Here is a 13591-nt window from a genome sequence, read left to right as displayed (position 1 = left end):
ATGCCTGACCCTAAGATGTCCACCTTGAGCTGCTCCCGCCTTGAGAAGTCCCACCAGTTCAGGCTCTAGGAAGGTTCGGGGCACTCATTGAGGCCACATCCCTACAAACGCGTCTGCCCCTCACCAGCGCCAAGAAGGATCCCCTGGCGACCGTAGTGGACCATGATCACCTGGTAGTGGAGAGTGAATGGAGCGGTGCAGTGTCAGGAACGCGTGTACGATAGCGCACTGACTGCCGCGACAATCATGCAAATCGGCTCGGAACATGCTTTACCAAAACTACCCGTCCCGGCAGGTGTTGCGAGGCACGCCTCACGTGACCCGTGTAGCGCCTGTCGCGGAAGCAAAAGGGCGAAGGTCGACTCCTTCGGAGCCGATAATTCTTCCTGGCTATGCTGGCAGCAGGATTGCATCGACCCAAAGGTACCGGACGGTAAGAGGGCAACGCACCCCCAGAGACAACACAAGTTCATTTGAGGTAGGCAGATTGAGCTGGTACCTCCCTTCGCTCCTCTGTTGGCTGAGACCCGGGGTTCTTTTTGGTCTCATGGAGAGGGGCATTCGTGTTTCAGAACCCTCAAGCAACCTCGCCCCTCTGTTGGCGGAGACCAAATTTGGAGGTCTCGTGCAGAGGAGCGTTTAATACTTTAGGGCCCCCCACCAGAAGGGCCTCATAACTCCTCTGTTTGAAAGAGGTCCGTTTTGGTGATCTCGCACGGGGGAACTTTTTCACTTGGTGAATCTCAGTCTTGACATTCCATAGGTTAATAGAGGTTACGCTGACAAACACCACAATTTGCAACTGTTATTTCCTGCAAAAAATCGTCACTGGGCAGTAGAGACATACTGCAAGCGTACGTGGATTGTTTAACATATGGAACTGGCGATGTATGACTAATCTTGGCACACGCATATACTGGCAGAAGCAAGGCGTGTATTGCTTCATGATCCAGGAGCCACTCATCACTATTGTTTTTCTTCTTATGATATATATAAATATATATATATATTCTTCCAGAGAAGGGGTGGTACCAAACCGGCTGGGCATAAGAGTCTTGCTTCAAAGACAAGTTGGTAGGTGCAATTAGAGAGACTAAGTCATGCATTGTTCAATGTGTCACGATCACTGAAGTGCCTATCCAATTTGTATGTTCTTCTGTTTCTTTTTGTTTTACATACTAGTTGCCTGAAGTAACCTTGTCACTGCCCCTTGCTCTCCCCTATACGTTAGGATTCACCTTCTTTGCTTTTCAGGTGAGAGGAGCGAGACAATGTTTGTAATGCTGGTTTCCGTTTAAACTGTTAGTGCGATAGGATCTACAGGCACGGAGCTCATACTGTGTTTTTCTTTCTTTGCTTTTCAGATCTCCCTCCCCGCGGTCCCTACCCTTTACTTCCCCCACTCGATTACCTCAACAGTCCGTGTTAAATTGCAAGCCGGACTTGGGGTTGTCCAGAGGTGGGCACCTTTAGAGCATCAACACAGCCCTGAGGACATCAGAACGGAGGAACCTGAAATGCAGCTCGGCCGAGTGCCCCGCTGCCACATAGACGCCACATCGGTCGTCCTGCGTTACTCCGGGATCGAGCCCTTCATCCGCAAGCTCTGAAAGCTCCTGATTGTGCCCTGAACCGGTGAGTGAATAACGGAAGCGGCTCATCATGGTGAGCGGGGACCGGGGGACACTGGGGGGCACCTTGACTGCCCTATCACTGGGGGGCTCTTTTGATTATAATTAAACTTCGACACGGCACGCCTGACCTCAAAATGGCAATCCGAGTGAAGCCCTTACCCACGAAGGGTTGCACAAGGGATCGGATGGGCACCTTTACACAAGGAAGATACGTGGGCCCTATGTGTCCTGAATTGCTCTAAGAGGGGCTTAATCACAAAAAGCTCGGGGGGGGGGGGACTCCTGAAACTGTAATGTGCCTGATCCTAAGATGGCCGCCAGAGGCCTAATGCCTGACACATTAAACACTGAAAACATTGCAGCTATGAGAGCCACGGAAAGATGCAGATGCCCACCTGAAACTGGGGACTGGCCGAATGGAACAGCAGGGGCAGAATCTCTTGCCTGACTCCATGTTGGCCCCCATGAGATCAATCTGACTCAACTTGCCCGACTATAGCATGGCAGCCTATCCTCATTCCCTTTCCTATCCTGCTACCCTCGTCTTCTACACTCGGACTCAAGACCTTCGGTCACTTCCTGATCCTCACACTAAGCCGGCTGAGCACGAATCACATGGCAGATTCCGGGTGGGGCTGCTCCGACAGCTATAGGGGAGATTGGCTCTGGCACACCGCTATGGCCGTCACCTACCCAGACGGACTTCGGACATAGGTCTCGTCAGTTTCTCCGCTGTGGTCTCCTTCCTGTGGCCTCCCAACTCCCCTTGTTCTTTTTTGGATCTTGATTTTCTTGTTCGCTAGTAACTCCTGTCTTGACTACGTAATCATGCTGTAACTAATTTGAAATTTTTGTAACTTGTAACATGCTGTTTCCTTATGTAAAGCACTCTGGTATCTCCGGGTCTAGCCAGCACTATATAAAACTCAAATAATTTAAAATAAAAACCTTAATTGATGCAGTAGTCAGTCCTAGAATGCGAGTTATATAGCTTATATATACCTTAGAGTAGAAAAAAAATACTGTCTTGTTGCTTCTGTGAATTGACCGAACGTCTTGAATATCACACTCATCCATCACACGGACCCCTCAATGCTGAATCATGTCTATCCTGATTCGATCGATCAAGTACATGGAAATTAAAGGATCAGCCCATAATCGCAGGAGGTTGAGCCGACCCAAGACTCAAACACAGATCCCCAGTTGTCAGCTCTCACTGCTGCGCCATATCCTTTACCTATTCATATTGCAGGGTGCAGTACCTTATGTGGCCAAAGGTACACCTAGTGACAGCCTGTGGTACTGCACCCTTTCACTGCTTCATGAACAGTAAATGTTGCTGTATCCACAATAATGTGCTGCATAGCTAAATACTTATAAGGTCCCAAAGGCAAGATCGATTGCATTGCTTAGCTACGTCCTTGCTTTCACGAAAAAACAGAGGTGCAAGAAAGTGATTTACTAGTGTAGTTTCCTCAAAGGGGTGCAACACATAAACGCATTAGAGCCGCAGCATGAGGCTCTCGTCTGCCGACATGGCTGCCTAAATCAGGTAAAGATTATTTGTAAGTACACCCCTAAAACTACCCATTCATTAACAGGTGTTACTCACCGTGTGTTTCAATGCCTCATGAACCTGTAGTAAGAATTCCTTTAACTTTGGGAGGTGAAGGCAGACATCTTGCTGAGATTCCAGACTGCCAGCCTGTCCCCACTCAACTGCCTTAGTCAGCCAAAAGTCAAAATTCAAACCAGGAGGTTCTTTAGTGTCCTGAGCCATCCCAGGGTTTGAGGCACGGACAGAAATAATACGGTTGCTTAAACCCACGATTTTCAGTGACGAGGTCGCTTACTGGTTCAGGAATCAGAATTGCCAAGGCTTCTGAACACTTGCTGTACCTTGCTCAGTAGTTTATAAGTACCTGAAATAAAAAAAGGAAGTTTGCTAATTTTTACCAGAAAAATATTCAAACAATTATTTTTAAATCACTCAGTGAGCGCTCTGGTGTTAACAATAACAGTTAGTCGTTGTTGCAATTTTTTTTAAACGATTATTAAATGTTCATAAATGACTCATTCGAACAGTAACCATTATTAATGCCAACCTCCCTAATACTTATTTTATGGAGCACGTAAGGAAGGAATTTTACACCAGGCCTACTTGGATTCAAACTGGGAGGAGTTTTTGTGCACTGTGGTAAAATACCGATTATAACAACGTTTGCACATGTTATCTATCACACAGATTTTTCCCAATTGGCTTTTGGCATACTCTACACAGCTTATTCTATCCACATATGTGATAGTCCATTTGGTATCCACTTTTAAGAATTTGGCACATGACAAAAAATTAAAGATAATATACAGCTCAACGAAATTCTAAGCATCTAAAAACATACATCTGTAATGTGAGCTAAAGAAGCAGAGTTTCGTCCTAAGCCTCACTGTTTAGTTCCTGTTTTATGTCAGTTTTTCAAAGAAGGTGTGTATGAAAATTTGAGTCTTCGATTTTAACTCATGGTGTTTTAACATCTACTTGCAGCTACTTTAATGGTGGGCTTCTGATCACCCCAAAGAAAACAGCGGGAGGAGCAGTTAGTTGGAGACAAAGGAAGATACAAGAGAGCATGCAGGACTTGCTTCTCCTGGTGCAATGATTTTGGCACTGCAAGCAGATATGAAAAGAAACTGCCAATAAGCAGAGTAGCTATGCATTAGGCGGAGCCATATGGTATTGCAAAAGAGTTAGCTATCGGGACTTGGGGCAGAATCAAACATTATGCAACCAAGATTCATGAGGCAATAGTGATACTCTGAATATAGTTTCTTTGCGAAGACTCTAAAATGGAAATAGGCATTGGTAATGACCATAGGTCTGGCTTTAAAGGAATGTTCTGTGAAAATGTGAAGCATTAAAAAGAGACAGGATGGTAATTGATATGTATGTGTGGAATCAAAGAACTATAGAATAATATTGGTGTACGTTAAAGGGTCAGGTAACTGTTGCACTGCCAAGCCAGACCTAAAAATCCATGTAGGTTAATGTCTACCCTCCTACCCTCTATGCTGCTGCCAGAGAAAAAAATAATAAATGTTTTAGTTATATAAACATAACTTTTGACTGTTCAAGCTCAGGCAGCTGGATTAATAAACAAAATGATGACAGTTTTATGGTGGGCAGGCACTTTTCGGTGGAAGCACACAACTTCTGCTCAATCAAAACATCCCAACATGTGGGCAGGGTAAAAATCCTTCTCCTTTTGACTCTCAAATAAGTGCCTGGCAACTGTCAAGCAACACCAAAAAAAGGATTCACTAGGCATGCTGGACTTTGTGACAAAAAGAATCTGATCTTATCCAGGGAATGGGGGTGGTGTGGCAGGCGGGAGTGGCTTGAAGACAACAACAATTTTTTACCTCTTCTGCTGTCTCTCCACCGTCGTCTCTCTGCTTCTCTTTCTGACTCTGAGTCCGTAAGCAGGAAGCACCCAGGCTCCCCATAGCCAATTACGACGCTGCTGTCACCATGACAGTAGCGTTGTGATTTGTCTGAACGCCGTGGTTCAGCGCTCAGACAGAGACTATGAGCCTGTGCATGTTCTACACCCAGGCTGTAAAAGAACATGTGCTAGGCAAGCACCCAGAACCCAGTCTTCTAAATCCCTGACGATATAAAAGTTACCTTGAGAGGAGAGGGAGTTATTACCATCAAGGACGTGTTGATCTCAGGAAAGGGTGCGAGCACTAACTGGACACTCATCTTGGTGTTTGCACGCCAACAATTATACCCAAACGAAACAACCCACCACAGAGTGAGGGCATTATGAAAATCTTGACATGAAGGGAGTCTTTGGACAACTTAGGAGAAATTACGACCATGGATGTGCAGTCTTAAAATTCACTATCGATAGAAGCCCTTCAGGCCTGCCTTACTGAAGTGAAACTGGATCTGGAAAAAACTATGGCAGAAGGACTTAAAGCCTTAAGAAGACTTAGCCGAGATAAAAATCAAACATTCAGGTTATAACTGACCGGATGGAAGGAGGTGAAAAGCAACTAGACACCAATACAATTAAATGATAACGAATTCACACATTATGGCCCATTTGGAACCTCTAGCTATTCTCCTTCAGGACAAATGTGAGGACCTTGAGAATAGGCGCAAGAGAGAGAACATCCACATCTGAAATTTGAAAGATGTCACGGAAGGAGAAGATATCTGTGGCTGTCAGAAACACATTTTTGCATCCATTTTCAAGACTGCAAGATTACCACAGCTCACAGTCAGAGTGCATAGAGGGAGACAGACACTTCAGGGACACTAATATCAGACCTAGGGACATTGTGGTAAACCTTACTGACCCAATGGTCGAGAAGGACATCATCAGGAGGATCAGATCTGTGGCTTTATGGCTCCATTACGTGGGGTCTTCCATATCCCTCTATCAAGATCTAGTTGGAGTTCCCTGCAGGAAAGACCTCAATGTGCTGATACAGATAATGAATGTCAGTCAACAAAGTTTATTGTATAGATTACTTAAAACCATGACAATATATATAAAAAAAAAGACTTAGTATACAAAATGACAAAAGAGAATGATAGTTCCTTGCAAGTCCCTGTAAGATCCCTGTAAGATGACTTGCGCATGGTGCCCAAAGAATGTACTAGCGATTTTAGTTAAGTTTAGGATAATTTAACTATTTGCAGTCTGTTATGATTAGATCAATTTGAAATTTTTAAAATAAAAAATGGCTAAAAAAAAAAAATTAAAAAAAAAAAAAAATCAGCCGCAAAATGAAGTAAACACTTTAATAAAGTATTAAAACTCAATTGCAGGGTGACCAAACGCTACAATGCCTACTGTCCGTGGTGCAGAGACTAAGAGTTGTTGAATCACGATCATCTCAATGCTTTATTGTTAGTTTTTGAGGAAGTCCTGCATGACTTTAAAGAATTTGCCTATTCTTGCCAATTCAAGGGGCACCATGGTACTAAAAGTCCAGTTCATTGCATGATTACATGTTCTTATACCATGGGTTAAAAAGAGTGGCTTTAATGGAGATCGACGGACGTCAAGCAACGTCGGGCAGCTGCAAAGTAAATGTAAAACAAAATCTGATTTGTAGCCGCAAAGTCTACACTGAACTATCTTAGAAAGCAGTGGCCAGTTGGGGTTAAAGTCTTTAATTTGTAACGCCAGCGTCCTTGCTGCCAAGATTTGGGTCATTATAAAAGGACAACAATATCTCAACTTGGTTCAATGAGAAAGGCAAATACAATAGTATGTACACGACATTACAAGAAAAAGAGAGGGAGACTCCTGGTAGTTTGTAGAAAGTGCTCAAGGCATCATATATTTAGAAATATCTCACCCAAGTTGATATTGAATGAAAAACCTAATACATACCTTTGTACTTTTCCAATAGGTTTAGAACTTACAAGTTATGGCTCAGACAAATTGATAGATGATTTGGAGATGGGGGTTGCGGATCTTGGACTTCAACTAACTCGACATTGACCCTAACAACTCAGCAGCAACAGCTCCAGACAAACAAGAAGACGTCCAAGGCAGGGAGCATCCATGTTCTCCCAAGCCTTAGTAAGACAGATTTGTTACAGGTGAAAGAGCATGAGGGGTGTGAACAGAAATATCCTAGGCCCGGCACCAGCTCATCAAAACAAACAGCTAAGTTCCAGTGAGTGTATTCGTACACAGACTAATCTACAAGAATCTACAAGAAGATGGGGAGTAGGATTGCATGCTCACAATGTAAAGGGGGTATACTGAATGTGGTACTTCAAGGGGGAAGACCAGGGGGGGGGGGGGAGAGCCATGATCTCAAAGATACAACCCCACACATGCTTGTAATCGAAAACATTTTTCTTTTCCACTCTTTTTATACGTGACTATTGCCATAATGTCTAGTAAGGATCAGGCCTCTGCAAATCGACGCACCTACTCGCTAAGGCGAGTCAGATTTGATCAGGGCGAGCTATATTTAGAGCCTATTTGCCCCTTCTGGCGAGCTGACAAACAGGTGTTTTGCTCCTTTACAAAGTAAAGGAGCATTAAACATGCCTTTGAATCTTGTCACATGTATTCTGTGTTCAGAAACAGAAGTCAAAAGTCAGTTTACATCTACAATTACTTTTCTTTCTCTGGCTGCAAAGTTCGAGGATTTTGTAAAGTGAACTGTCTGACAAACGTGCTGTACAAAAAGTGTGAAATGAAAGGCTATGGGATGTTATGTTTTATTCTAACACACATGTAAGTAGCTAACAAGTGAACTGTACAAACATTTCTAAATACATTTCAGTAGTAATGAAAGCCCTTGTTTTGTAATTCTGTACAATGAAAAAAAATATTTTAATTGGGTGAAAACAAATCAGAACACTTTACTTGGTGATGTGCAAATTATAGATATGTTTGCTAAAACCCAATTTCCACACATTATTGTATACACTATATAGTTTTATAAGTAAAACTGCATGCTAGTGAGAACGTTTTGGCCACTTAAATGGAAAGTGTGCCGTCTGTAAATGACAATGCACTGCCATCTCATGCTTTAGTAATATATTTATTAAGTGGGTTTTAAAGATGAACTGAGAAACATTCCTGCGTCCGCCCGGATAGCAATGCTATTAGTGAACCAAGAGGCACATCAGGGGTCATGTGTACCCTTATGTGAGTTACATTCTTATTAAGCATGGAACACACATTTAGTATTTTAAATCAAACCAACTCGCTTTTTTGTACAGCAGGAATGCTGAATTCACATATTGGAGGTGCTCTCATGCGATAATGAAGAAAAAGGTGGCTCTGCTTCTATTTGTGTAGAGGATGACATCATGAGATCAGTTTAAGGGCCAAGTACATTAGAGTAAGGTCGAGTAGATTATTCAAGTTACTACATCTGCAGGTCCAATAACATGTTTGTGATTTTTCAAGGCCTGAGGATTCAGGTTATTATTCTGGCTAGAGGCAAAACGTTTGGGCTATTGCTTTTTGGGACATCTAGGTGTGTTCTGCACACAATATTAAGAGCCTAAAAATTAAGCTATGCAATTCAAGTTAACATCACTTAACATAAGAGGGAACAATTAGCCCACCAAATGGCAAAATGTTTGGGATCATATTAAGAGATGTGACCCCCAATATTTTTCTACAAGAGACACACCTCAATGCTCAGATCTTTTTCGCATGAAAAAATTATTCTTACTCAACATGACTCTGGACGTCCAACCTGACTAAAACAGCACTGGAAGCCAAAGAAGCCAATCTATGACCCTGAGAAATGCACTATCACCAAAGACCCGGAAAGTTGTTACGTAAAAATTCAGATGAATGAAATGAAATGAAAAAAACATTTATACAGCGTGATAGCTCCCCTGAGGCATCCCAGCGATGCAGACGAACGCAGACAGAAGAAGGACTCCGCGGTTTAGAGGCAATTGTTAAAACTAGAGTTTTTAAAAATTTGCAAAAGGGTAGGAGAATGGGCTCCGTCCGCATGCGTGGGGGAAGAGTATTCCTTAGCTTGGCGGAGTTGTAGGAGAAACAGTGTCCGCCGCATCTAGCTCTCTTTATTCTAGGTAGTAGGGTGAGGGACGAGGATGCGGAGTGGAGGTGCCTACTGGGCTGGTAGGGAGTTATCATAGACAGGCTGATTGTAGGGCCCTTCTTCCAGAAGGCCTTGTCCGCAATGCACATGGCTTTGAATTGGATTCTCTCCCTGACCGGTAGCCAGTGGAGGCTCCTCAGTGCAGGAGCTATGGACGGTCAATGAGGGATCTGGAGGAGCGTGCGAGCTGCGCAGATTTGAATTATCTGGAGCTTGCGTATGGTGGATTGAGGAGCCCCTAGATACAGGGCATTCCCATAATCCAGGCAGGATAGGATAAGACCTTGGACCATGATTTTTTTGCTTGAAATGGGAGGAGGGGGGGGGAGTATTTTACGTAACATTCTCAGCAGACCATAGCAAGCGGCCAAAAGTTTTGCCACTTGATAGTTAAAACTAAGGGAGCGGTCCAACCAGATGCCAAGGCTTTTGATCTTGTCTTTGGGGACTGGAGCAGGGCCAAGGCATTTCGGCCAGAGTCGCTTCGAGTTAAAGGAGGGGGAGTTCCCGAGAAGCATAAGCTCAGTTTTATACCCATTGAGCTTTAGGCAGGAGAGTTCCATCCATTTGGCAACCTCCTCTAGGCAGCTTCCTAGGTTGCTTGGTGACTTCTCGGGGTGGTTTAATGCCACCACAAGCTGAGTGTCATCAGCGTAGTGATGATTTTTATGCCAAATGGATGGACAATCTCTGCCAAAGGACTCATGTAAATATTAAATAGTGTGGGGCTCAGGGTAGAGCCCTGAGGCACACCACAGCTGAGGGGCATACGTTTGGAGACATCGCCTTCAAAGACCTGGAAGGATCATTCACCTAGGTAGGATTGTATCCAGGAGATGGCACTGCCTGACACAGACAGGTTCCCAAGTCTGAGAATCAACGTGTCGTGGTTTACAGTGTCAAATGCGGCACGGAGGTCGAGAAGAATGGTTGCCGCAGAACCCCCTGATCCACAATCCTCCTAGCCTCCTCCGTTACTGCAAGGGGGGCGGTTTCGGTCCAGTGTTGGGGACGGAAGCCGGTCTTTGAAAGATGGAGTCGATTGTTGGTTTCTAGGAACTCTACCAGCACTGAGTTAAGTATGACACACAATTGCCATTAGCACTTATAGATCTTTATGCACCTAATGCAGGGCAGAATATCTACCTAAACCACACTTTAGTAAAGTTCTGTATGGTGCTTTGAATGGCAAACTTATATATAATTCTATAATAAAAAATTATATTTAGCTTGGGACCCACAGCTAGATAGGTCCAACTCATAATTCTGCAAGGAATGCAGCCTATAAACATCTCAAGAGGTTTGACTCATATGAAGAATGTAAGAAGGAATTTGGGAAAGGGATAGGCTGCAATATCTCCAGCTGTACCACACGGTACTCCAGCCTCAAATCAAACTTAGGGCAACCATGGACTTATCCCCAATGTAAAAATCTGTAAAGGCGCACATGGGGACTTGGAGGCTGACATCTATAGGATTCTCCCACTTGTCCCAGACAGGAACATTTGGAGCCACCGAACGAGATGGGGAAACTCTGTGGAGGATGTACCTAAAATACAGAAAAGTATTACACACAGGAAGTTTAATTATAAGCTATTATATGACTAGTATATGACTCAGGCAAAAATAGACCAGCCATTAATAGGTGCTGGAGCTGTGAACAAGAGAAGGGTGCAACACTGCCTACCTGGTGGGACTTCCATTAAACAAACCTTCCGGAAGGAGACCCTCAGGCACAACAGGGAGGTACTGAGATTATTGGTCCCTGGTAGTGCTCCTCAGACGGGGCGATTTTGGCAATTGGTCTTACCAGGGCACTCCTTAGGTAGATGGCAGGGGTGGCATGAATGGCAATAGCATGTTTATGCAAAAAGAAGGAAGCACCTAGCATAGCCTGTCGCTTTGGAAGATTATGGCAACTCCTAGTATTCAAGAACTCATCACATGCTATTAATAACTTGGGGTGGGGGTTTACAAATGTTTGGTCCCAAAGTTATATCCTACCTCTCCAAAATAGAGCATTACTGTTGTACCCCTGCAAAGCTACAGGTATCTAAATAATTTCCTGGATGTGACCCTAACAATAGGACATTGTCAAAAGGGAGAGAATGTCTTGACTCACTTATATTGGATCCATATATTAACACACCTCTAACATGTTTCGGTGGCCAGATCATCGTTGGGGGAGTTGTGTTTTTTGTTTGTTTCCAGGCCTTAGGTTATGCTATCATATATGCCGTCATGAGGCGTGGATTCAGTATCATTTAAATCTGTCATATGTGTGCATGGACTTTTCTTTATTCTTGTTGCTACAGACTGTACCATCCTATATTTGTTATTTCATGTCATCAATAAAAACTGACATTAATGAAAAAAAGAGACACAGATGACACTGCTAATGAAGAATAACCACAACCCCTGGAGGGGTATGTTGAAGATACAGAAATAAGGTAGAGAAGTAGCCTTCACCTGGCTTGATTCCACACAGAATTAAAAGGGACAAATATGGAGAAAAACAATTATGACAGTCTAGAAAACCTGATTGATTCCAAAACATTTTCAAACTGCTTTACGTTGGAGACAGCAAAAACAACAAAATGGCAGACGATGCTCAGCCATTAGTGATAATAGCCAAACTTGTGAACTTTCGAAATAGAGGCAGCATCATGACATAAGCTCGGACGATACTGCCCACTCAATACCAAAAAACTGACAAACATCTTCCTGAATTACAACTAGCAGGGCACACGCCAGGAAATGCATGAATGAGCTGACGAGGAGGCTCTCTAGGATGTATCCATTCATAAATAGGAAGACATGCAGTTATCCCTTAATATGCAAGTGATGCCAGCAGTCTACATTTCTGCTGCCTCTCTATATAGAGTTGGGTGTCTGTTTATTACCCCAGCTCAATTCTTACAAGACTGAATTCCTTCTCTTTGATACACTTTTTTGGAAAGTAGGATCTGCTCATGGTTACCCCCACTTTTTGCTTGATGTCAGTATGTTTTTGACTAGTCTGATTGGGATCCTGCTAATCATGACTCCAGTCACTTTGCTTTCTCCCTAAATTGACCATGGTAAGTACTTTGGTACATCCCCAATTGGCTACTGGGGTACACTTGTAAGTCTCTAGTATATGGTGCTAAGGTACCCAGGGCATGGGTACACCAGGGGTCTCCCATGGGCTGCAGCATGTATTGTGCCGCCCATTGGAGTCCACTTAATCCCTTCCCTGCTCATGACGGAACCACTCCGTCATGAGCCACGGTCGCGCTGTGCTCATGACGGAGTGGTTCCGTCATGCTGCGGCCGTTGGCGGCCGCTCCGCCCACGCGGCGCCTTTTCCCCGCCTGTGCGGGCGTGTAACGTAAGTGGCCAGCGCCGTGACGGAACCACTCCGTCATGAGCACAGCTCGCCCGTGACTCATGACGGCGTGGTTCCGTCATGAGCACAGCGGCGCTGCGCTCACCGAAAACTCCCCCAGCCCCGCGGCGGAATTTGCGCCGCGGCGAAGGGGTTAAACTGTGACTATAGGCCTGCCATTGCAGCCTGTGTAAGTTGGTGCTTTCACCTCTCACGAAAGATATACATTTCCTTATATCTGAAGTCACTGCACTTAAAACCTATAAATTACCCCTATGACAGGATCTGCAGTACAGAAGGCTAGGGTGCTTGGTTATAAGTGTGAGGGTGCCCCTGCATGAGCAGGATACCCCTACAAACCCCATAGTTGATTCTCCGGACTTTGTAAGTGCTGTCAGCCATTTTAATACATGTAGTGGACATCAGTCAATACGAGATGTCTAACTATATAGTGGCTGCACCGAAACAGTCATGTTTGGTATTAAACATGTTGGAATCATACCCCAACATTCCAGTGTTGGACGTATGATCCCATGTACTGGGGGGCTCCCTTGGGGTACCCCCCTGTATTCCCGGTAACAGCCTTTCAGGGTCTGGCAGCAAGCTAGTGCTGCTGCCGACCACAGACACAACTCTGCCCTCCTGTTGCTGAGCAAAGCACTTGCAGGGGAAGGTAGAACAATAGGTTTTCGGTCGCAGGGAGGTGTGACCACCTCCAAGACAGGACTTAGGGTATTGGGCTGGGGTGGGGGTGCTTACCAGTGCCAAAAGACTGCTTTGAAGGGCTCATTTGGTGACCTCCTTGCATACTCTAGTTTGAGCCAGTTCAAGGAGCCCTTGGCTGCCACTCTGGCGTGAAACTGGACAAAAGACATGAGAGTATCCTCCCCTCTGTCCAGCCGCTCCTCTAGGAGAGACCCCCTGAGTCATTCCAACTCTTTCCCTAGGGTGCTTAAGGGCTTACCTG

The 13591-nt window shown here is 44.6% G+C and overlaps 1 protein-coding gene across 2 annotated transcripts in view; it reads right to left on the bottom strand.

Moving 5' to 3' along the window:
- FANCC (FA complementation group C) overlaps nucleotides 1–13591 on the bottom strand; it is a 1034531-nt gene that overhangs the window by 1003856 nt on the left and 17084 nt on the right. For both annotated transcript variants that reach the window (XM_085632903.1, XM_085632904.1), the window contains exon 2: nucleotides 3247–3556. In XM_085632903.1, coding sequence (XP_085489029.1) covers nucleotides 3247–3414 — 168 coding nt within the window. In that variant the 5' untranslated portion in view covers nucleotides 3415–3556. The remainder of the gene's footprint in view (nucleotides 1–3246; nucleotides 3557–13591) is intronic.

Source organism: Triturus cristatus, chromosome 2_1, assembly GCF_964204655.1.
Source record: "Triturus cristatus chromosome 2_1, aTriCri1.1, whole genome shotgun sequence".
NCBI classification, from domain to species: Eukaryota; Metazoa; Chordata; class Amphibia; order Caudata; family Salamandridae; genus Triturus; species Triturus cristatus.
This window is presented reverse-complemented; position numbering and strand designations above follow the sequence as displayed.